Below are 26,185 nucleotides of genomic sequence, written 5' to 3'. Positions count from 1 at the left end.
CTCTGACATATGTGTACTAGACAGCAGGTGGTGCTGCCTCAACATAGCCAGCAGGGGGCCCTCTAACAACGTCCATCTATACACCTCATACAGGCAACTGAGATTCCTTTTCACGTATATCTCTTAAATACACGGTGTTGAGTGGTCTCAACTAAAACATGAAGATTAAACATTCTCAAATCAAATATTTTGTTAAGTCTTTTGACCTACAGTGATAGTATTTTGATTGTGTGAAAAGTGAACTGTTGAGGTTCTGATAGTTTAATTACACAGTTTATTGACGATAATAACGTGCTTTAATTGTCTATTTAAAGTTGTGAATCCATTCTACGTTATGAAATGAAATGATTGAATAATTACAGGATAATGTATCCTCTCTAAAGCTATGCCTAGTAAGGTAGGTGGAAACTGCACACTCCAAAATCAAATCAAATCAAATCCACATGTGTTGTTGTTAATAACTTAACCAATATAGATCCAAACTGAGGAATGAGAGTACAGTTAGGTACATTGTTTTGCACAGTCCTTTACCAATAGACTGTATAAACCACACAGACTTCCTCTAAGTGACTGGATAATGCTATCAGTCCCTCCACACCCACATCCACGCCAGGTACATATTGAAGAGGGGTGCGGTGGTGCAGAGGGACACACACACATGCACAACGTGTGAGGCATGGCACACAACAGAAGTGGCCACAGAGACCAACAGTCTTTGTTTAGGATGAACAATTAAAATGCTCCAAAGGACCCGTAATGAGCCGGCTGGCTTCTAGCCCACAATTCCCTAGGCGAGGGGGAAAACAACACACTCCAGCGCGTTGAACGGCTAATGACCAATCAGATCCTTATTGACAGTAGAAAGCATAGGCATACAAAGAATCATAGATGTGGATTTATGGTGCTAAGGTTTTGTAGCAATTGGGATAAATATTGTTGGCTAATATTTAGCCATTTAGAAAAAGGTTCAAGGAAAAACTGGAAATTACTATACGGAGGTAGGATTTGTTATTGGGACATCATGGGAATATCTGGTGCTCCTTTTTCAGTGACACTTTATTTGAGGTGTACCTACACAACACATTCCTAACCCGTATTCTAATGCAGTGCATAGGAATTCCATAAAGTCAAACTTCCTGTAATACTTGCCTTTTTGTGGAATAAGAAAGAGTTTTATTCAAAAAGTGTGAATAAAATGTACTGTGATGGGTTTAGTAGTATTGTCATTTGCATCATGGAGGTGACCTTATCAGAAGTGATTTGGCTTTTGTTATACTTCGAACACACTGTTCGTCGGCTCATCTGCGAAAGCTATTGGTCGCGGTATCCTTTCTACACCTTTTGAGGGTTACACCTCACCTGTGCTAGGTGAATGCAATCTCACTCTGATTGAACTCACCATTATTCCCACCAATATTGAGCTGAGCCTGTTTTTTTTGTTGTTTTTTTTCCTGATAGTCTTCTACTGGCTTGCCTGCCTTTGAAAGTTGATCGTTACTGTGTACTTAATGGGATCTTTTGTTAAAGGCAGCGACCGGGCGTCTGATCTCATGACTCTCGCCCTCTGCGGGGTGTGGTCTACAGATAGGTGGCAGTGTGACTCATAGGGTTTCTGTTTTGAATGGACTCTACCTTCTTGGCTTCTTTCACTCTGCCTCCCTGGGTAAATCTTGTGGATTTGTTGTGGTTACTTACCACTGTTTTTACCACGGTAGTGGTGAGGTGCTGATAACTGACCAAGCACACAACTGTGAGTGCAGATAAGCACGCAAGCTAACTTTGATCTCACGGCTACTACAAGAAATTTGATGTGGCCCTCATAGTTGCACTTGTAGACTGCACTTGTTTCAAAATTGCAGGATATTAAATCATATCCAATTAGACAGGTCATTTTTCCCGGCTCGCTGTGCGAGATAAGCTTTCTACGATCTCTGAATGAATATAAGGTGACTTTTTTTTCCCTGTGCTTGGCTCTTTCTGTGCTGGGTGACTGCTACAGGGTGATTAATGTGTTCATTTCCTATTATTAAAGACTAGACCCGCGCTGCAGGCTACAGATATAGGGCCTGTCATAAATCTTAGCCAAATGAACAGTCAAATAATCGCTCATCGGAAATGAAATCCGGGCTCATTAATACTGACACCCAGACTAGGAAGGGAGAGTACACACACACACACACACACACACACACACACACACACACACACACACAATGCGTCTTGGATGTCTCGTTTGTGTGTGTGTGAGCGGTAACACACACTTGCACACAGACACGTTGCAATTATAAATCACACACAAACATACATGCCTTAGAGGGGACTCCGCCACCCTGGCTCACCACTCAGAACAATGACAGGCTAATCATTACAAGCTAACATTGAGGATCTTATTGTGTATCTTTCTCCTCTGGAGATCGATGTGGGCATCACACAGTGATCAGTGACCCACACTGTTAAGACAAAGAAATGAGCATCTCTGAACGATGCAGTAAATGACCTCTATAGGCCTCCGAGGCATCACAAACTGGCCTCCTCTCATTCATCCTGTTTATCTAAGGCTCTCATAAGCTGTTTGTGGGTAATATACACACGTGATCGCGCAAGCGCATACACCACACCACACACACACACTCTCGCGAATACCCAACCACGGAAACATATACACACTCAAGCTCCCTCTCGGCTCGCTCTCTCTCACACACACACATACATACGCTCCTTAGGGGTCTTCCATCTTCTATAGCGGTGGAGATGAAGTAAGAGGTGAGGACAGAGTGTGTCGTGGCTTTGCTTTAATGACTAATGGCGTGCATGGGATTGATTATACGAATGATTAATGGCACGTATGGGTTGCATTAGGCCTGGGATTTATAATAGGCATGGTCTGGATTTATGGTTAGTGGGAACTCTGCCTTCACTCTGAGCTCAACACTCACTTATGTGTCTCCCATACATGCAGAGACACTACGTGAAGGATAGGATGGTGTAGAATGGTGTTTTAACAGAATGAAGAAAGCAATAGATCATTCAGTATTTTCAGTCTCACAGCGTGCTTATTGATAATCAGATGCTGTGGCAAGCAAAGGATGTGTTAACCCCTTAGAGCACTGGGCTTATTTGTGGCTTGTAGTACTACTTATAGGAGAAGCCATGCAGTCTGCATACTGACAGTTCACCATCTGTTTGGTAAACATACAACAATCTGCAGTATTGTTACTAACAATTGTGTATCAATGTATGAATTCATATTAAAGAAACCATAAATAAACAAACAAAGGTATTTTATTATTTTCAATATTCGTAATTGTCTTCCAGTGATCGACATCTTTATATGTACAGCATGAGCTTCAACACAGAGGTCGTTAACACATCCAGGTACACACAGCAACATCTCTCCTATCCACAGCCCCATGCACAGCTCCACTCACCCAGACACTGAGACCTGCCACATGTATACTGTTTACCATTCATCACCCACCCTCTCTCCATCTCTCCCTCTCTCCCTAGACACGACACTGTGTACCATTCCACTACACTGCCTCACACACATACACACAGATTTGCATGCATGTGCACACACACACACACACACACACACACACACACATACAAATGCATGCAAGCTAAAAATGCACGCACACAAACACACACACACACACACCATCCCCAGTCTCTGCTGGCCTCCTTTCCCGGCCCAGTCCTGACAACGCTAATGATTCTCACTGAGGCACTGGATGACGGGTGACAGAGGCAGCCAGACCAGGGCTGAGGATAGGGAGTGGGGGGGGGGGGGGGGGTCAGGGATGGTGGTTGGCCTGGGTCCTGCTTTCTGGATGGTGGAAGGTTGGAGGATGCTCAGACACGAGGAAGATGGTAATTTATTACATTTAAGACAGGCATGACACCCTGAATCAGCCTGCATTCAGATCACTGGTCGGGCGAGAGAGTGGGGGGGGGAGGTGGGGAGGTAAACACAAAGGAGGAGAAATGGGGAGCAGAGGAAATGGAGGAGAGTAGTAGGAAATAATGTGCAATGGGAGAATTTAGCCTCAGGCATGATGCATGTTTTGCCTATTTTTGTATAGTTAGTGTATTTATAATTCCAATAGCCTATATGCCTTCAATAATTCACCAGAATAGAATATCAAAGGGTAGTGCATAATGATATTTTTAAAGAGAATAAATAATAAGTGTGTTTTGCAAGAAGAAATGACCACATGATTAAGGCTATTTCATTTCTTCCTCACTCGGTTGGTAATGATGTAGATAAAAGTGAATGGCTCTTTTTCATTTGCTTGTCAATATAATTATATAAAGATTATTTTTTTTGCTAGTGTATTTTTGTTAAGGTTATGAATAATATTTATAATATTTATTACACACACCAAATGCCTATATATTATAGGCAAAACTATTTTAACAAATTTAAAACAAAATATTGTTCACAAACACCGGGAGGCTTGTTTCCTCTAAACGCTAGATGGCAATGTAATTCAGTAATTTCATGAACCATTTCAGATCCAATTGATTTCATGTGTTAACTTCAGAAGTTTGGGCAGGTGACTCCTAATGCTTCTTCAATGCTACAGAGAAATTGGAGTAGCCTTATCAGCTCCAGTAGGCCTTCAGTTGGTAGTTATAGGACTAGCCTACAGATCTTCCGAAATCTGTGAGCACTCAGGCTTACATTTTCTAAGTGGAGAGTCCGATACAGTGAAGTGGAGAGTCATTCAGTGAAGGGAGGTAATGTTCTTGTTGACCAGAACCTTATTATTTTAGTAGGCTAGCTACTTACAAAACCGCTTATGCTGCGTTCACAACCAAGTGGGAAATAGGGATTTACTACCTGTAGATAAACCCCTTTTGGCATGGATTTCTGACATGACAGGAAATTACCTCTAACAGCATTTTCATCAGTTAGATGCAACTACCAAACTGAACGGTTGATGGTTAGAATACCTGAGCTGTTACGCCCTGACCTGAGAGAGCCTTTTTATGTCTCTATTTTGGTTTGGTCAGGGTGTGATTTGGGTGGGCATTCTATATTTTGTTTTCTATGTTTCTTTATTTCTATGTTTTGGCCGGGTATGGTTCTCAATCAGGGACAGCTGTCTATCGTTGTCTCTGATTGGGAATCATACTTAGGTAGCCCTTTTTTTTCCCCCTCCTTCAGTGTGGGTAGTTAACTTTGTTAGTGGTACTTAGCCCTGTAAGCTTCACGGTTGTTTTTCTTTTTTTGTTGGCAACATTTTAAATAAAAAGAGAAATGTACACTCACCACGCTGCACTTTGGTCCACTTCTTTTGACGGCTGTGACATGCGCAGACAAGGTGAAAAGTATGTTGATGTGCCCTTGAGCAAGGCACCTAAACCTAATTTGCTCCAGGAGTGCAGTACAACTATCACTGACCCTGTAAAAAGACTGTTGGAAAAGCATTCCAGTTGGCTGGTTGAGAGAATGCCAAGAGTGTACAAAGCTGTCATCAAGGCAAAGGGTGGCTACTTTGAAGAATCTCAAATATAAGATTCACTTTGATTTGTTTAACACTTTTTTTGTTACTACATGATTCCATATGTGTTAGTTTTGATGTTTTCACTATTATTCTACAATGTAGAAAATAGTAATAATAAAGAGAAACCCTGGAATGAGTAGGTGTGTCAACTTTTGACTGGTACTGTACTTCTATCTAGAATGTGTTATTTGAACAGGTTTAAAGCCAAGGGTGGTAATTTACTGCCATCTACAGTTATGGAATGTTTGCTCACAAGTATAATTCATTGGCTGATCCCTCCAGATGACCCGGATGGAATCATGTGACCCTTTCTTCATCCATAGGAAGTCCCACCCAGTTGACTACTTTAAAATGGTGTAGCCCTCAATGGCAATGTCCATGCCAAAACAGGTTTTATCCTGTTCTATGGTGGTAGATTTCCACTTCCCACTTGGTTATGAATGCAGCACTAGCCTGCAGGAGTCCTATAAGAGGGAACAGATTTACCAAGAGCCAACTTTTTATTTTTGTATTCCACATTTGAATCATTTTAAACAAACAAACAAGACATTTGGTCATTTTCTATTGTAAACATTGGAATAAAACACATTTCTGCCTCCATAAGCTAGAACAAGATGGTTTAGGCCATATTATATCACTAATATCGAGTTTGTATTACTCCAATGCACTTTTCTGACATGTCATGTATTTCATTTCAGTGGAATAAAATCTAGGACAGTTCTTTACTACAATCTAATAATAAAGCGAATATTTGTATTTTGTTACTTAACTTTGCATACATTGCCTTCGGAAAGTATTCAGACCCCTTGACTTTTTCCACATTTTGTCACGTTACAGCCTTATTCTAAAATGGATTAAATAAATACAAATCTCTGCAATCTACACACAATACCCCATAATGAAAAGCATTTTTTTTTTAAATGTATTAAAAATAAACAAATACCTTATTTACATACCTTGTCAGACCCTTTGCTATGAGACTCGACATTGAGCTCAGGTGCATCCTGTTTCCATTGATCACCATTGAGATGTTTCTACAACTTGATTGGAGTCCACCTGTGGTAAATTCAATTGATTGGACATGATTTGTACAGGCACACACCTGTCTCTATAAGGTCCCACAATTGACAGTGCATGTCAGGACAAAAACCAAGCCTTGAGGTAGAAAGGAATTGTCCATAGAGCGCCGAGATAAGATTGTGTCGAGGCACAGATCAGGGGAAGGCTACCAAAAAATGTCTGCAGCATTGAAGGTGCCCAAGAACACAATGGCCTCCATCATTCTTAAATGGAAGAAGTTTGGAACCCCCAAGGCTCTTCCTAGAGTTGGCCGCCTGGCCAAACTGAGCAATTGGAATGGAAGGGCCTTGGTCAGGGAGGTGCCCAAGAACCCGATGGTCACTCTGACAGACCTCTAGAGTTCCTCTGTAGAAAACTTACAGAAGGAAAACATCTCTGCAGCATGCCACTCCTCAGTAAAAGGCACATGACACCTAAAGAGAAACAAGATTCTCTGGTCTGATGAAACCAAGACTGAAATATTTGGCCTGAATGACAAGTGCCACGTCTGGAGGAAACCTGGCACCATCCCTACGATGAAGCATTGTGGTGGTAGCCTCATGCTGTGGGGATGTTTTTCAGCAGCAGGTACTGGGAGACTATTCAGGATCGAGGCAAAGATGAATGGAGCAAAGTACAGAGAGATCCTTGATGAAAACCTGCTCCAGAGCACTCAGGACTTCAAACTGGGATGAAGATTCACCTTCCAACAGGACAATGACCCTAAGCATACTTAAAATGTGACAGTGCATTTCAGATACTGATATTTCCGTTTTTTTTATTTGTAATACATTTGCAAAAAATTATACAACTATTTTTGCTTTGTAATTATGGGGTATTCTGTGTAGATTGATGAAAATAATTTTAGAATAAGGCTGTAACGTAACAAAATGTGAAAAAGTCAAGAGGTCTGAATACTTTCCAAAGGCACTGTATACTGTTTAGGGTTCTTTTTTCTCTCAAGTAAATCATTTTGTAACACAAAATGAACATTTCATTTATAAATATTAGAAACTCATTTCCAATTGTAACATGTATTGTAAAATGTTTCTGTTCTTCCAAATGTAATCATAAGATATGCCTATTATTAGCCATATTAAAAATACTGGCTTCATGTTATGTGAATAAAAGTTTATATGACGTGTAAATGCTTTTCATAACTGCCAATGCACGGAGATATGTGTTCATGTACAAATAATTTAAACTTGGACTAACTACACCTTACCACCAAATCTGCATGTTTCATAATGTATTTCACGTGCAGTATTTGTCACCACAAAATTATAAGGCTATCTATCTTGATCTGTCCACAACATTCCTTTATACACATGTTGGTCCAGTAGGCATGACTTGTCCGGAAAAAAAGGAGGATTGGAACGTCGAAAGGAAGAGAGAATTCGAGCTAACACGCCAACAGCATTCTTACAATCTGAAACACAACCTCTTCATGCGCTGACCACAATATACATGTATAGTGTCTGTAGCCTAAACTCTGTTTACGGATGCATTGTTATCCAATCCTGGCACTGGACCGGAAGGCATACTTCAAGGTATCATTATCTGTCATAAAGAGCAAAATAGGTGCCCAAAATATATCCGATTCAACCTATATATATACTACACTCATAGAAAAAAAGGTTCTAGATAGAGCCAAAAAATGTTATGTGCTTGCTTCATACATGGCACCTCGTTCTATAAAGAACCGATATTGGTTCCACATTTAACCTTATATGGAACCCAAAGGTTCTATATGGAACCCTACATAAGGGTTATAAATAGAACCATTAGGGGTGCCATATATGAAGCAAGCATTAGAACCCTTGTTGATTCTATCCAGAACCTTTTTTTCTTGGAGTGTATATCCAAATATGACTGGGTGACCAATGTTACGGCTGAGTGAGGCTATTTGCGCCGAAATTCAACTCCTGTTTTATATCCTATCCACAGCCTATACTATGCATGCTATAATGTAAGCCTATACCTTGATCATTAGTACAGAAAGTGGAATATAATTATATTTTCTCAAGACTGCTCTAAAAATAATCAGACATTTGTAAAAGTTAGATCATTAAAACAAATAAGTACAGTTTTCTTGACGGTTACGTTCAAAGGGAATAGTTAAAGTGTTGAATTGTCATCTACCAAATTCCTTTCTTGCGCTAATTGCAAAGGATATCCTCACCGCCTTGGTGACAAGATGTGACAGTTATTTTGCGTCACCCTCTGCCTTATCCAATGCAAACAACATTCGTTGGCGTGTCATGGGCTTTACTCCAGTCCCCCTTTATTTGGCAGTATGGGACTGGTTAAACCCTCCCTCTTTCCAGGTTCCGTCATCACCTTCTACCGCTGATCAGTGGAACCAGTCTATCCTATAAGCGCGCTCACAGCCAACCTGCAAACATTCGCTGACACCTTCACATTTCAGAGCAGGAGGCAATGGCCACGAGGATCGACGCATCGATATAGCCTGTTTGTCCTGGGAAGTTCTTTCTTCTTAGGCTACATTTCGTTTTCAGGGAAAACGGTGCGTTGGAAGCAATATACGGCCTTCTGGAACGAATCAGTTCTATCAACTGTATGGGCTATAGATTACCTTGACAAGCAGTCTCGGTGATTGACAGCAGGACCAACACACGAGGGTTGTCGATGCGCTTATTAGAAAAACTTTTAACCGAAGGTTCTTAGTATTATCCGCCATGGTGATTTCGCCATTTAGACTATTGCATTAATTATTCTTGAAAAATACACATCTTCACCTTGCTGCGGGTTTCCTTTTTATTGCCACTGCGGATTACAATATTCAATCGGACGTAAAAGGCATCAACTTCATACGCCACCTTCTCTGCGGACTGAGACAGTAGCTGTTTCTTACCACTCTGTATCTCCAAGACAAGCGCATGTCGATGGCGCAAAGGGTAGGTCTTAGTGCACTTGCAATGTGTAATTTCTGAGTTGATCAAACTGAATCCAATTTCCTTTTGGAATACCCATAAGAAGTCTGGACCCTGTATTCGATGCATTGTTCTGTTTTCCATGCATGGGCAATTTGATTAGATGAATGTTTACTGTCATCATCATGCATAAAGGCTTGTGTTTGGAGGGGAATGTCTGTAGCCTCTCTTATATCCGTGATAGAAGCATGCCAACAGACAGTCCTCGAGTTTCTCACACTTAACTGTATTTCTCCATCCAGTACGATGAGCTGGCCCATTATGGTGGTGGGATGGACGGGGTTGGACTCCCGGCGTCTATGTATGGAGACCCGCATGCTCCCCGGCCGCTTCCGCAAGTCCACCACCTGAACCACGGTCCGCCTCCTCATCCAACCCAGCACTATGGAGCCCACGCACCCCACAACATCATGCCCAGCAGCATGGGCAGCGCTGTCAACGACGGACTAAAAAGAGACAAAGATCAAATCTATGGGTGTGCATCAGACTTTTCCCATGGTTTTACACTGGGTTTTCTAATGTTTGATATAGCCTACAAATAACAGTTACAAGTGAAGTATTTAAAAGCATTTAGTCCGAAGTTAGAACCAAATTCTAACTTGACATGATTGAGTAAATCGAATTTAATTCATTTTTGCGCAACAACAAAAAATCTAGGCCTATTTTACGAGCATATTGCATCTCAAGATTCGGCCCTTACTCTGAGTGGAGACACTTCCCTTTTGTCCGCTATTGTAGGACATCCGGAAATATAAAACACGGATCAAGTGCAATGCAGCCCACTTAAAACATGTTTTTATCTAATATTCCTGGAAAGTGGGAACACATATTTACGTTTTGTTTCCATCATGTTGCAGTCACCCGTTATTCCCTCTGCTAGCACTGGTGTTTGAAAAGTGTGAGTTGGCGACCTGCACACCGAGGGAGCCTGGAGTAGCGGGCGGCGATGTCTGCTCGTCAGACTCCTTCAACGAAGACATCGCTGTCTTTGCAAAACAGGTAGGCTACTTGTGGTTTAAGCCACGTTTTGTCAGCAAAAATAGGGATACAGATAATATTGTTGTGAAGGTTACTGTAAATGTTAAACATGTTTTCCTTCATTTATTTAATGTTTGTTTGATTAGGTGGATCGATTGATGGACTGATTGCTGTATGCAGACAATAGACTCATATTATATATTTATTTTTTTATAGATACGTGCAGAGAAACCGTTATTTTCGTCGAATCCAGAGTTGGACAACTTGGTAAGCAAGTTAACCTGCAAATCAACTGTTTACGCATCAATTGCGCAGCTGGATAAATAGTGTGATATGGGCTTGTTTGAGTTCACTTTATTTGAACACAACACGGATATTCAAAACGTTCATTTGAAGGAGCAACAGGAAATGCAGACGAGTCATCTATCCAAAGCCTATTCTGTTACTCTGCAGTTGGAAGCCGCGGAGGTCCTTGCCTTGGGCATCCCCAAAGCAGGGACTCTAGGAACCATTGCTGTGCTGTTGAATCCATTTGAATACGAAAATACATTGTTTTAATTCATGTAGAATACTGTTACATATCATTTGCTTTACTGTATATGCCTGCAGTGAGCATTCATGCAGTCGCTGTCTAATGAAAACCTCATCTCCGTTTTCGCCAATTTTCATTTTTTTTTTTTGTACATTAATTGAAAGCAGTAACTCCCCTCAATGTATCTGAACATTTAATGACTCTAGGACCAAGAAAATATATTCAGAATAGCTAGTGACGTTTTATAATATGCTCGTTAATAGGAAAATATGGGCGTTTTATTCTTTCTGTTGAGCTTTTCATCAGACATTGACGATAGGCTAGTTACTATCCATTTGAGATCAACATGCCAGCATGAATTAAGCCTAACTCGTATATTTTCCTTTTCCAGATGATCCAAGCTATACAAGTATTACGATTTCATCTTTTGGAATTAGAGAAGGTAAATTATGTTGTATTGTAGACCTATATTTTTGTGTTTTTCTATATTTTTGTCAAAACGTCCTGCAATCACCGATATAATCGCACAGTTGTACTCATAACTGAATATATTTTACTCGAACACACTAAGCATAAAGTTTACCTGGCTGCTGCACGAATGTCCTGTGTTAAGAGTGCTGCTAACACGAATTTTCATTGAATAGGTGCACGAGCTCTGCGACAACTTCTGCCATCGGTACATCAGTTGTTTGAAAGGCAAAATGCCCATAGACTTGGTCATAGACGACCGAGATGGCTGCAAATCTGACTTCGATGACCTGACAGGATCCTCCACAAATCTAGCAGATCACGTGAGTGGTTCGGCTTTGAAATTAGCCAACATATTGGTGCTACTTTTGACAAGTGGTCCCAATAACATGGTGTTTGTGACGTACAAAAAAATATAATTTCAAGAGATGTGCGTAATTGTGAGTCAGTTTAATAGATAACACATGTAATCAACAGCTTTTAAAACGGACGGTCAAATGTAATTTACTAGTATTAAAGATTTTTGTATTAATAACCTATTAGCAAAACGGTATCTAATGCACATTGGTGTGTGCAAAACTGAGACAGTCATTCCCTTAATTCATGTGTGTGCGTTCTCATATGTTGTCCTGGTGGTGTGTAGGGAAGTTTCATAGAGCTTTCGTGTCTTCTTAAAAAGAGGAGGAATACGAGAGGGAATGATTTATTTCGTTCTTAACCTTCTTCTGCTCTATTGTATAAATCATCTACTTTATCTGTTTATCAGAGAGAGAATTACAATTGTACGCACGCATGACTGTAAGCCGCTTTGGATAAAAGCGTCTGCCAATGGCATATGTTGTGTATTAGATGAGAATGTGCTTATTAGAAATTTCCTAAGTCAATTTTCTATTCTTTCCTAAATTGCATTTTTGATGTTTTTACCTTGAGGTAATGGTAATGGATCTTTCTCCTCTCCTTCCCCTTCTAGTGTTTTGATTTTACACTTGAATGCGAATCCAATCAGATTATTATTGTCAGTAAAGAGGGGGGTCTTTGTCAATTCATGTGCCCATAGGGTGCCCCCTACTCTGGCTCTTCCTCTTCCCAATACCCACTCCCCCTGTCACACATGTCATCTCAGATGGCACGGTTCCTTAACCTTAGCATTGGAGCAATGGCAGGAACTTTGTTGGGGAGATTCCTCATATTAGATTACTGTCATGTACAGTCGATTTTTCGGAAGTAAGCCAAAAGAAATGCTATCCACTGTCCACAGTCACTTCCATTTTTGGATGATGTTGCACTTTGTTGATTCGGCGGTTGTAGACACAAACAAACACTGTCAAGGTTCATTCATCTGACAAGACAGGACATTTTCCTGCTGGTCATCCTGGGATCCAGTTTCCCTTCGTAATATAATATATGTTTTCATTCCAAAAGGACTTGCAGTCATGTGTGCATACATTTGATGTATGGTAGGCCCCGGGAATCAAACCTACAATCCTGGTGTCGCAAGCGCTATACTCTGCTACCTGAGCCATACAGGACCACTTCACCCACTGCATTATGTATGAGCTGTAGTTCTCTGGGTGTGAGGGCACATGCAATACACACAGAGTGTTGTATGTGAACGCCAACCACACCGTATGTTGGGCCTAGTTCAAGTTTGAGAAGAAACACCAGCTGTTTGTTTTATGTTAGCTATGTGTTGACGAAGGCAACTTTAGCCTCCGTTTCCAGTCCTGCCCATTTGCATGATTTCAGTAACATTTGTCTGACTTGTGAGACTAACAGCAACTAGTGTACGTGTGAGAAGTTAATAAAAAACAATTATTGTGGAGCTTAGAGCTATGTTTTCTCTACTCATTCTATTTCTATAGTGAAGGCTAACCCTCACAGTGATAAAATGTGTGAGGGCAAGAAAATATATTGGTCTGAGTATGCTTCTCTAAGTGACATCATCAAGTTCTGCCTCTCTTTTGCCATCCCCTGCTCTTATGCAAATGTGAGCTCATCTCCCTATTTGAGTGCACAACCCAGCCTATAGCCAAGAGACAGCACCTTTTTATATCCATGTTTATATCGCACATGTGCCGAGTGATAACACTCATTTGAGTTAAGGTACGACTGGCTTGAAAATGTTATATTTGAATCAGGTTAACCAGCTAGTTGATACTGCCATTTTGTACTATGATTTGAAGATCATGTGAGTTGAGAAAGCAATCCGGATATCGTAATGTCTTATACTTTCCTCATCAACTTCTCTGCCTTTATGGGTCTCAGTTTTTATGATACATTTTAAAGAACGATGGACCACACTGTATCAGTAATTAATGCCATCTTAACAGCTGGAGTGCGTGTGGGTAAAGAACCCCCGTCGTTTGCTTGATAAACGTGGAAACACATGGCACTTTGAATGGGGATGCCACACAAACAGCTTTCTAATTACTGTGTGTTGGGATGGAAAAGGGGGCCTGCTCGTCGAGCTCGTCGAGAGGCCTCATTCGCACTGCACTGCCATTGTTGCCGTGATTATTCTTGTCGTTGGCTGAGCTCTTCATCTGAGCACCATCCGGCAAACAGCTGACAGCCAGGAGGCTGAAGAGGTTGCTCTGCTGTTTGGCCCTCAGCTTAAGTCTGTCTAAGTACCATGGTCCCTGCCCTTATATGGCCCAATAAATAGGGGTTCGGACAGATACTGGGCTTCTGAATCAGGATAGGGAGGAGTGTTGCTGGAGCTCTGATGCTGATCGGTTTTGCTCTACAGTATTAGCAGGTTTAGCTGAATATAAGCTCTATTCATTTTTGTTTGTTCTTTTTTGGGGGGGCCATCTCAGTTTCAGGGAAAATGGTAACTTAGAGTTTGGGATTATCGATTGTTTGGATCATGTTCTATTTTCTTATTGAGGTCAGGGCCAGATTGTTCCATATTGTGTGCTGTGGTATATCGGCTAATAATGAGGAGAGAGAGAAGCGGTGCGTGCGTGTGTGTCCGGGATTTACATTGATATTGAGTAATGGCATACTGTTCCACTGCTCTCTAATGTGATCTCTCTCTCTCCCTCCTCTCCTGGTGTGTGGCCGGGATGTGGGATATGTTTATGACCCGATGAACCTCTGTGGACCCCAGAACCCGGCGTCCTGGAGAGACCTGGAAGACGCCCACTCCACGCCTTCTGTGGGCACCCCGGGGCCCTCCAGCGGGGGCCACGTCTCCCAGAGTGGGGACAACAGCAGTGAACTCGGTAAGAGACCCACAGCTTCTCTTTAGACTCAACTCCATATCAAAGGTTGACCTCAGTGCTGACCCCATACAAAGGCAATGGTATTTTCTTTGTAGGCTATAGGGTAAACTTAGTCTTTCCAGAGATCCTAATGATAAGCGGTTGTTGTTGCTCTATACTTATCATTCAGATAAAGTTGATAAGAGATTGTTGTTGAATCAACAGCTATTTGATTGAGTTTTGATAGTGACTTTGTGGTTTATCACTTATCCAGGTCAGGTTATGGAAATAGTTCTATAGTTTAATCTGGTCTCTGTTATATGATGGCTTGTCTGAGTGTCATTACTGCCAATTACTGGTTTTGCATGATTCTGCCGGGCATTGCTGTAGTGTAGCCTACTTGGGTTGCTGTCCGTGTGCCGGCTGTTAATTTGGCCTGTGATTTGCTCAGTGGAGGCTATAAGGGTTTTATGACTTGTTTTTCTTTGTATCTCCTATGGCCACAGTAAAAATAGAATAGACTTTAAAGCAACTTACCACCCTCTGCCCATCAGGCATCAATAGCCAGGGCATTGAGCTAAACAATGGGAGGATGCTTTGCAAGACAACAGCAATTCAGAGGATGAAAGGACAGTCAGAAACACAGATTAATTATCTTCCTCCTCTGATTTTACCAGAGTTTCTTCACTTATCCTAACTATCTGAAAACATGTCAAACAAATTGCACTTAATATCCCTGCCTGCATGATTTGTAATGTAATTGGATGCTTTAAGACAGTAACACTGTGTATCTGACTTGTATGTCAGCAAAGCGAGGGGATGAGGATGGGTGCGAACAGCTTTTTCCTTGGTTCCTCAGGAGGGCTTTTTTTTAAACAACAGCAGGGGAACACCCAAGGTCCATGCCTCCCTGCCCTTTTGACCTGGGTAGAGAATGCATAGAGGACGGGGGAAGCACAATCCCCCCCTGCCGAGAGAGCCACTTTTTATGTATGGATGAACAAAGAGGAGAAAAAGCCCCTGGTAGCAGGATCTGATGCTGCCGTGCCTACCTGCTGGTCCTCGTGCTCCTCCTAGGGCCCCTTTGCCCTTTTTCCATCCCTCGTTTCCATCCCTTGTTTTCATCCCCTTTTCTCATTCAAGGGGATGAGGAAAGCAAACACTTTTAACATAGGAAGGGAACTGGGGGCCAAAGTGGGGCCCTTACGTCAGTAGTGCAGACCTGGGTAGGAGATTACCGATGCTCTTCAAAGCACCTGCTACTATGAGGGAGCTCCTATTGTCCTAATGGACATTTGTCATGGTTTTCTGGGCCAATGATAAAAGCCTTTTAAAGGGTTAACCTACAATCTTAACTAATCGGGGAGCCTTATGGTTGGTTGCTGTGTGATTGTTGTGTAGTATCAACCACAGGTATGTGGTTAGTTGGTGGTGGTATGGTTATGGCTGTGTGGCTATGTTAGCCATGTGGCTAACCGCTAACCCATGGCTTATACAGTCTTTGGTTGTTTCCTTGTAAGCTGTGTGATATGCAGAGGGCTTTCTCTTTGATAACACCTCCCCCAGGGTGACTCTCTCAGATGGGGCACAGGGGCAGAGCTAAAAAGGCTGAGATATCCTAGGAATGTTTTTTTTTGGGGGGGAGGGGTTTTGAATGTCCATGACAAAGGCAAAAAGGAAAGGAAAGGAACCCAAGGGGCGCTAGCTGCTGCAAAGCGCCTGTACAAGAGGGGAATGCAGAGAAGGAAGAAACAGGATGCAGTCAGTGCATCTTTTAGTCTCCTCCGGATTCCACCGAAGAACAGCAATGACACTGCAGGCTAATGTCCCTATAGAACCTGTCACAAAATGTTCTCACAAATAACAAGGGAGTGAGACAGGATAACTATATCTAACCCTTATCAATCACCACTCGCCATCAATAGGATATAGGCCTACGGAAGGCACAGTTCTAGACATACTTGTGATCTGGGGAGAAGATTCAGCAATTATCAAGATCTTCACGCTATGGATTCGCCGTGTTTTGGCAAGCTGCCAGACAGCAGCTCCCATTTAGCAGCGTGCATCATGGGTAATAACAGGAGGGCTGAGAAGTGTCACTGGTGATGGATCAGGTCCCGGTGAGCTCATTAAGCAAGCTGCACTGGGCTCGCATCACCGATGCAGGACCGGGATACAGCAATCAGTTCTGCTAGCTAGTAGCCCACCCTGCACTTTGTCTTGTATGGACATGTCATCATGTGGATTCTCTTGCCTCTAGTTGTCCCAGTTTATACCTGACTGTAGGAAAACGGGTTTCTGCTGTTGTTGATGAGCGAGAGGAAGAGATAAAAAGAGAGAGAGGTAGGGAAGTGGTGGGGGGGTGGAAGCGGAAGCCAGACAAGGATGCTACTCTTCTTCATATCTTAGGGTACTGTTTTTCCTAAAGCGCCTGAGGCAATACTCCAGCTTTCCTTGCGGCAGCAGGCCCCCCCCCCCCCCCCTCCTCTATGTTACGCGTGTAGACACTGGGGCATGCAGGGAGGGAGCTGGGCAAGCAGGCAGGCGAAGGGGGCTAGGTCACGGGAGGAGAGTTCCATGGATACAACTTTGCAAGTAGTGCACCATCACACTGGTTAGATTGGCTGAGTTGCCAGGGAACAGTCAGAAGCGATTAGCGTAGCGGAGGATCTGCCCTTAGGCCTTCCCTCTCTGGAGCAGGAAAAAAGAGAAGGATGGGGGAGAGGAGGAGGGGGCTTGATGTTCCTTAGATATAATTAGGCCGTGCTAGTGAGTTCTGTCTTTCTTTCTTTTTTTTCAGTTATTTGCTTCAAGGACAAAATGACTTCAAATGACCAGTATTGGTTTTGGTCATTTTGATTTCCAGCTAAGCCCGAGCATTTAATGATTGATTGGCATAGTTTGTATTGATTATTTCACCATTGAAGGCATGTCTTGAGTGGTGTTTCTCCCAGCCTGTGAGACAGGATACTAATTGTCCTCTCTGAAATGACAGATGTCTTCAACACCATCCTTCAAGTACTCTGCACCCACAACAAACCTCATAATTTCCTTAGAGAATAAAACTGTTATAACAACTTGTTATAACATCTACAGACAGAGAAGATGGGGTATGGAGAACAAAGTGAAGCATCACCTATGCCCTGTCCGGTCCACAGATTACACCATCCGTCAAAACTCCCACCCCCCCTCCTCTCTCTCCCCTCACCCCCGTCCCAACCCACTCAGTCCAACTCATCCTTTTTAATGTCAATATTCATTAGCTTAAATATTTATGCATGAATATGGGCGCATATATAGAAGCCCCTTTGATTGATGCATCCCCAAAAACAAAAAGACATGCCAGGGTGAATCCTAAGAAAAGTAGGGTTCCTGTCCCGCCCTGGGGGAGGGGTCTCTCAGATACATTATTCACATGCCCTCCAGGCAGGCTTTCAAGGCATCTCTGCCCAGAGGGCAAGAAAAATAACCACCACTGTTAAAAGTAAATCATCTCTGCTGATGCACAATTAATGTCGGAAAGGGAGGAGAGACATGGAGAGAGTGCACAGAGAGTGCTGTGATGGGGAGCAAGGGCAGCGGCGGAAGCCTCGGAAATCTCAGTTTAAAAGGAAGCCTTGATCCGTGTGAAGGTTCCCGCAGAAATCGAACGACGATGCCCTGCTAATAATGCCAGGAGGAGAGAGGTGGTGTGTGTGAGTCCGACAATCCAACACAGACAGACTGGGGGGGGGGGGCACTGAACACATGCGGGCCTTGAGGGGAAATGACCACAACCCCCCCCCCCCCATCCACCCACCAACACATCCCTAGCCAAATGTTTGATATGTTATTGTCCTCTCATAGCTTTAACCATGAGGTTACAACTGATGTTTTTGTTATTGTTCGTGTTTTTCTTTTTGTATAACCAAATCATTAGTCTATATCAAACAGCGGTGTATATAAATGAATACGCTGCTGCCTGCGCATTGTGTCCGGCCACAGCACTAACAGTCATTATTCATGTCAAGTGTACAGCCCGGATCCCGCAGTCATTACTTCATGTCAAACTTGTAGCTCAGATTGAGTTAATAGCCTGGCTTTTTTAGCGAGGTCTCTCAATACAGTATACTGTATGGACCTCTCTTCAATATCCAGACACTGTAGCAGAGTGTGGATGAGGAGATGCAAATGTGAAAGAGATGTGGAATATTGTGTTGCCATGCCCTAGACCTCTGCTGCACTTTTAATGTGTGTTCGTGGCGAATGGCGGTGACGTGCCGAAATGAAAGCCTTCTCTCTCCTAACGTATCCCGCCACCTCTCTTCAATTTCTTCTTGCTCTTATCGCAGGAGACGGCCTCGACAACAGCCTTGCATCACCGGGCACAGGGGACGAGGACGACCAGGACAAGAAGCGGCAGAAGAAGAGAGGCATCTTCCCCAAAGTGGCCACCAATATCATGCGAGCGTGGCTCTTCCAGCACCTTACGGTAAGACGGCAGGCCGAGCCTAACACCAGCTCCAGACATTCTCCCTTCATGCAGTGGTTCTCAACCTTTTTTTGGTTATTGTACACCAATCACACCGTCAGGTGCAACTGGTCATGACTATTATCAATTTAACCACGAAGCCTATGTTTTGTACATATCTTATGGCTCTTGTCTAGTACTCCCTGAGAGTAGGCCAAGTACCCCTAGGGGCAATAGTAATAACGGTTGAGAACTGAAGGTCTTGCATCCAACACTCAATGCGCAACAACACAAGGGCGTCGGCCTGTGGCTTTGTAGTCCTTCGCCGAGCCGTTTTCTCTCGGATGTTTTCTTAGTGAGAACAGTCATTGAGACAAAGGCACAGAGAGCTGTGCAAAAGACAAGTAGCGTATGTTGTCTAAACGTGGCCTCTCCATCATACCACACTTGTTAGGAATGATGCCACTTTACTCAGCGTCTGAACTACGTTTTACAAAAACAGAATAGGCTACTTTCCCAAAGTGAAAGGACTAGCTCACATTCCAGCGACTTTCAACCAATCCTCAATGAGGAGAGTTTCACCTTTTATATACGGGCCCAAAAGACGCCGCCACTGCCTCTTACTCCTCAGTTTTTCTACTTTTCTCCTCTTCCCGCTCTTAGATGTTTTCATAGCCTCTTATTTGCTTGCCGGGTGAAAAGCGGCCACACAGCTCCTGTACAGGCAGCAATCCTTTCCTCTAAAACCCACCTTTAGATTCCCCAGTTAAAAAAAGAAGAGGCAAAGAAGGGCTAATTTAATTATCCCCTCTCTGTTCCCCCTTTTCAGCCTAATTGGTTAAGCACAAGTGTTTGTCGTGGCAGGATGTGCCTCGTGAACACTGTGTGAGGGCCCCTCAATGTCCTCTGAATGGTCCAGTTGCAACACCCAGGCGATCAAGCATTCATCGGGGCCGCGGAGGGTGTGAATTGTGAAAGGAGCCGGATTATGTTTTGTCCCGACTTTACCGTTGAGGCTGGCATCGGAGAAGGGACAGAGGGGGGGGGGATTCTCTGGATGGTCTTAGCCTCCAGCTTTTGTGGTCCCTATTCTGAGGAAAGAACTCTAACGATCCTCCTCTACAAAGCTATAGAGAAAGCAGCTGTGTAAGGTTTACATTACTTCTAGGATTCCTTATTGGCCCATTAGCATGGTCATACAGTAACTGTTGGTTTCCATGCGAGCCACGCTGTTTGAAGACCCCCATATGCATGCCGATGAAGACAGATCTTTGTGACGCTCTGTTCTAGACAATGTATATAATTAGTTACGACAAACATACATTGCGTTTTGAAATGCAGCTGTAAAAGGGTCCTCTTGTTCAACCATGAGACCCTTTCCTTTGCTTGGAGATAAAAAGGATTAAGTCCACAGCTCAATGACAGGTTGCCCCAGAGTGACCTGAGTAAGTTTTGTACATTGGAGAGAGGCCCCAACGTGACAACAGTCTGTGGGACATTAGCAAAGTGTTTTTTTTTATTTTTTTAGACAGAGGGGTTCTGCTGGGTTGAGGGAGGCGCACTGAGCCATCCGTCACTAGACTGTCAGCCACCAAGCTGGGAGGTGACCATGACGATCACTTGGTAACAGTGGCCTTTGTCACTACCATGTCGGTTTCTGTGTGTGTGTGTGGTATATGCTTGCATGTGTGTGCGCGCTTGTGTGACTGAGTGTGTGTGTATACATGTGTGTGCCTGAAAGCCTTGTTTAAAAATGAAGTGCTTGGAAGCTCATCCTTCACCCGATGACCACAGGAGGTGGCTGCGGCCCTGACAGCGCCAAAATGGGGACGCGCCTCCGACCCTGTACCCTGTACATGGGTCACCTCTGTCTGCCATCTGCCACCCTCCTCCCTCTGTCACACCGCCAGCGGAGAGGCAGGGACAGGGAGACAGGGGCCGGGGCCCCTATTCAGGCCCTAACAAAGGCGGCAATTGTGTCCCTTTGTATCGCATCTGATCATTTGTCAAATAATGTCAAATAATGTCAAACAATGCCACACGCTTTAAGCCCAAAGTGTTTGGGGCTGGGGCCAAGCAGTGGTCAGTCTTGGTTGTTCACTTGTGCTTATGCTAACTAGAGAGAGAGATGTGTGTGTGTGTATATGTGCCAAGGATCACTGTGGATGGGAGTCGGTCACAGGGCTTGACTACATTTCCTGAGCGACTTTCCCTTTAAAGGGTGTTTCAGGGTGTTTCATTCTAGACGTGATCATTCGAAATGAATGCAAGCTGGGTGTTCTTTTTTTGACTGAAGCACACTCTTCCTTTCTGTCCTCTGTTTACCACAGCACCCCTATCCTTCAGAGGAACAGAAGAAGCAGCTAGCACAGGACACAGGCCTCACCATCCTGCAAGTGAACAACTGGTGAGTAGCTAACCCCCATGTCCCCACTCTAACCCTAACCCCTGTGCTTCCTTCTCTCCTTCTTTCTTCCTTTCCTTCTTTATGTCTGTCCTTTCCTTCTTCCTTTTTGTCTTTCCTTCTTGCCTCCTCCCAGCACTGGTGAATATGCTCTCATTTGCAACTACACTACAGCCATGTTTTAGGAGAAGCAGAGACGTTCTAAGCTCAGCTCTTTGGAAATGGAACTGAAATGGAACTGTTTTACATGCTCTATCTATATTCACTCTCTGGTGGACACACTGAAACTTTAAAGGGGAGGTGTGTGTGTGTGTGTGTGTGTGTGTGTGTGTGTCCCTCCTCCCCACACGATCCCCCAGCCTCATTTTACATGTATAACATGATGGATTAAAGTATATTTAAGGCCCAGCACCCTTGCCCCTTTGTAGATGGCTTAGCATATTTTGGGAAAGAGGAACAGAGACGGGGGGATTTGGTTTTGAGGATACAGTTCTGGGGTGTCATCTAAAAGGCATCATTTTATTTGGGGCTTACACAGGGTCCGTTTTGGATTCATTGAGATGACATTGGCTTCTCGCGATTAATCCTCCCCCGTCCCAGAATCCCATGGTAGGGTCTTTTTTTTAAAGTGTATCAGATTCTCAACGGACCTAATTACATAGACGTGCACCTCTAATCCCAAGGAGTTAAGAAGTCTATGGATTTTTCTCATGGATCAACTTCAATACACTTATCAAAGCAGGCAAATGCTTAGTTTTTCCAAGCTGTCCGTTCTTTTGGGTAGTGGTACGTCTCTGCCCAAAATTGGCAAAACGTTTAGCCTTATCACAGCCCAAGGCTAAAGGGGCTAAACCCAAATCAATAGACTTGGTAAGATGCTGTATGTGGCTTTCTCCTAACACCCTAGATCACGAGAGATTAGTACGCTAGTAAAACTAGGGTAAGGAAATTGTCACACTGTTTGATTTCTGAATGCTTTGATTGTGTAAGATTATCTTAAGTAGACCCGGGAGATAAATGCAAAGGAGATCTAAAGCAAGGAGAAGCTTTGGGAACTGTATAGTCCATGTTCGTCCGGACAGTGATTGGAATTTTCTCTCCATTTCTATCTTCCCTATCTCTCCAGGTTCATCAACGCCAGGAGGAGAATAGTACAGCCTATGATTGACCAGTCTAACAGAACAGGTTAACCATAACTTACATTTGTTAATTGATAATAATACGATGAGATGATAATGTTGCTCTGTCATATATTTCATTGTACTATATGATAATTTTTTATGTAGATAATGATTTTTTTTGAAGGCCACTTTTATTGTTACGGTGTATCTCTTCTGTTTTATGGCCTCTAAACATACTAATCTAGTATTATATCTCTATTTTGACCCATTTCTGTTTTTTTTTTACATCCACAGTGGGCCAGGGGACAGCATACAGCCCTGACGGTCAACCAATGGGAGGCTTTGTACTCGACGGACAGCAGCACATGGGAATTCGACCTGGCGGTAAGAAACCTTTATTCTCACCATGTCATATGCAGTGGTGGGAAAAGTACTGTAATGTCATACTTGAGTAAAAGTAAAGATACCTTAATGGAAAATGACTCAAGTAAAAGTGAGTCACCCAGTAGAATACTACTTGAGTAAAAGTCTAAAAGTATTTGGTTTAAAATATGCTTAAGTATCAAAAGTAAATATAATTGCAAAAATATTCTTAAAATATACCTAAGTAAAAGTATAAATAATTTCAAATTTCCTATATTAAATCAACCAGATGGCACCATTTTCGTGTCTTTTTTTAAAAGTTACGAATAGCCAGGGGCACACTCCAACACTAAGATATAATTTACAAACAGAGCATTTGTGTTTCGTCAGTCCGACAGATCAGAGGCAGTAGGGATGACCAGGGATGTTCTCTTGATAAGTGCGTGAATTTGATAATCGTCCTGTCCTGCTAAGCATTCAAAATGTCACGTACTTTTGGGTGTCAGGGAAAATGTATAGAGTAAAAAGTACATTATTTTCTTTTGAAATGTAGGGAAATAAAAGTAAAAGTTGTCAAAAATATAAATGGTAAAGTACAGATACACCAAAAAAATACTTAAGTAAAAATACTTTAAAGTATTACTTAAATACTTTACACCACTGGTTATTTGTTCCTTTCTACCAATGTGGCCTGGAATCAGTTTTGGTTCTGTTTGTTTAGTCATGGGTTAAATATTGCAGAGTTTTATATGAACCTGTGTATATTGCATCATGTAATTGGTTCCTCTCTCTGTCACTCATTCTGCAGGACCAATGGGTGGCATGGGAATGAATATGGGCATGGATGGACAGTGGCACTACATGTAAACCCTCTCCAACCAAGGCAAGCCTGAAGAAGATGGTGAAGTAAGCACTGCCTTAATCTCTCTCCCCTGCTACCTTTGTCACCCACAAGCCTGCCTGCCTCTGCTGTTTCTTTATTCCTCTCCATCACTCTCTCTTTCTCAATCTCTCTCTTTCTCCCACTCCCTCCTCACTACTCCTCTCCTCTTCACCCCTCGCCTCAATCGTCTCCCTATTCCTCCACAACACCCCATCTATTCAAAAAAAAAAATATTGCTCTCTCTCTCCTCCTTCTCACCCCTTTCCTCAATCGTTCCTCGATCCTTCTCCATCACTCCATCTCTCTCTCTTTCTCCATTTTTCTCCTCTCTCTGTCCTCCTCTCATCTCCTTCTCGGGGCCCAATATGATTAAGAGTGTGGGGTTCTCGACTCCCCCTGTCCCCCTCCAGCCCTATCAGCTCTCTAGCCCTGCTGACAGTTCACAAATCAAGATGTATCGCCTGCCGGAGGCACTGGAGCTCACCGTATTTTATTTAACACCCACACTCCACTGCTCAATGAGCCACGCTATAATGACACTTACCTTGATTAATTGAGCTCTTTATATGTAAATAGGGAACCCCGCGTTTGCCTCACTTTTCACTGGGCGCCAATTCCGCCAACACAGACCCTTTCCCTTCCCGATAATCCACAGATTTTGCTAATGAAGTCCAAAGAGCATGATGGTGATTGCAGCGACGGCACATCGCCTACATTTTAAATACAGCCCACATAGACATCTTATGCACTCAAGCTGAATAAATGTTGGCAATATAATTTTTTTGACTGTTTCATCCAATCATTTCTCATTGAATGATCATTGACCGATTACTGTAATGGCGTAATACAGGAGGCTGTTCTCCTCACCTAATTTAATCTGTAGTGAGACCGTATGCTGATTGTGATGGCAGTAAATTTACCCAAGGATCCATGTGGGGTTGTTTTGCAGTAATATGTGGTTATCCTATGCATGATGGGAGTCAGAGCCATAACAGTTATCTATTAGGGAACCCTTAAGAATTACACCAAATAACCAGCACTGTCCCAGTGTATGTATATGTTGTAAGGCCTAAATTTGCCTCTGTCATGTGTGGCTTTGTCTTTAATTTCTAAGGTTTAGGTTCCATATTTGTTTTTCTGTAAGAGACTGACCCAGGCTTCTTCTTTGTGTGACAGGCCTCCGTGGTTGGCTCAGGGAAAATTCCATCCTGCCGCGTGGTCCAATGAAAGCGTGACTCCGCCCAAGTCACACCTGTACCCATCATCTGACCACGCCCACCTCACAATCGCACTGGAGCATAGAGGACCACACCTACCCTGGGACAACCCACACCTGTACAGACCCTGCCCACATTGACCTTTACTAACTAACCCCATGGCTGGAGGAAGACCAGGATCTAGGAATAAACAACAACATTTACAGACAACAACAACAAAATACTTCTGAATGAACAACAGAAGCTAAAATGACCTCAACAACATTTTGACAAATTAGTTTTCTTTTTTAAATTATTTATTTATTTTTCTACAATGGTGGACCATTGGGACAAGAACTTTCAAGTATTTGCTCAAGATCTATTGTCACAATTGTACATACACACATACGCTCACTTACACATGTTCACACACACACACACACACACATATATTCTCACACACACACTACATCCTATGAGCACACCATTTGAAAACAACCACTGTGGAATATCTAAAAAGATGATGGCGACTAAGACTTTTAATAGCTGTTGTGGTGTATAGACTTGTGCTTTTTCATTTGACTGTTCTGTCCATGTTTGTGCTTTTGTGATCACTAGTTTATAGCGTGAGAGTTTATCACTGATCCCACCTTCATGTGCTGTGGAAGAGAGAGAGAGAGAGAGATTGACTCAGAGTTTGCAGCTCCATCCAGCTCCCAGTAAAATACCAAGCCCGCTTTTTATAAGACTGAAAGAGCTGATGAACTGACTCCATACTGGTAAGGTGGATCCTGGACTGACCATTTAGATCGCATTCAAATAGTTTTATAGCACACAGGAAGAAGGGAAGGGTTTCTACACTAAAAACCAAAATAAAAACTCATTTTAAAACTTGACCTCAAATCTTTTGGAGGAATCTTTTTTTCCGCACATATTCCCTTTCACCTGGGAAATAAATAACATTTTGGGGAGAAAAAGAAGAGGTATGCCTTGAGTTAATCATGTTTTGTACAACGTATGATATTGTGACCCAATTCATTTGGATAACATTAAGAGCT

General features: G+C 42.8%; 1 protein-coding gene across 1 annotated transcript; it reads left to right on the top strand.

The window, feature by feature from the left end:
* The first annotated feature begins 8,950 nt into the window (after positions 1-8,950).
* LOC139415639 (Meis homeobox 2b) lies at positions 8,951-25,527 on the top strand. Its single transcript, XM_071163753.1, has 13 exons — positions 8,951-9,490; positions 9,769-10,001; positions 10,384-10,525; positions 10,721-10,771; positions 11,428-11,478; positions 11,681-11,827; positions 14,617-14,731; positions 19,042-19,181; positions 21,491-21,567; positions 22,691-22,749; positions 22,980-23,069; positions 23,857-23,954; positions 25,108-25,527. The coding sequence occupies exons 1-12, from the start codon at positions 9,473-9,475 to the stop codon at positions 23,913-23,915; spliced, it is 1,182 nt and encodes a 393-aa protein (XP_071019854.1). The 5' UTR covers positions 8,951-9,472; the 3' UTR covers positions 23,916-23,954; positions 25,108-25,527.
* Positions 25,528-26,185: the final 658 nt, after the last annotated feature.

This window comes from Oncorhynchus clarkii, chromosome 8, assembly GCF_045791955.1.
Source record: "Oncorhynchus clarkii lewisi isolate Uvic-CL-2024 chromosome 8, UVic_Ocla_1.0, whole genome shotgun sequence".
In the NCBI taxonomy this organism is placed as follows: Eukaryota; Metazoa; Chordata; class Actinopteri; order Salmoniformes; family Salmonidae; genus Oncorhynchus; species Oncorhynchus clarkii.
Note: the sequence above shows the minus strand (reverse complement) of the source record. Positions and strands in the feature narration are given on the sequence as shown.

Bases quoted from the DNA above. Each gene is read 5' to 3' on its own strand.
- LOC139415639 (XM_071163753.1), top strand. The intron at 10,772-11,427 runs GTAAGCAAGTTA...TTCCTTTTCCAG, and splicing joins ATCCAGAGTTGGACAACTTG to ATGATCCAAGCTATACAAGT. The intron at 22,750-22,979 runs GTTAACCATAAC...TTACATCCACAG, and splicing joins TGACCAGTCTAACAGAACAG to TGGGCCAGGGGACAGCATAC.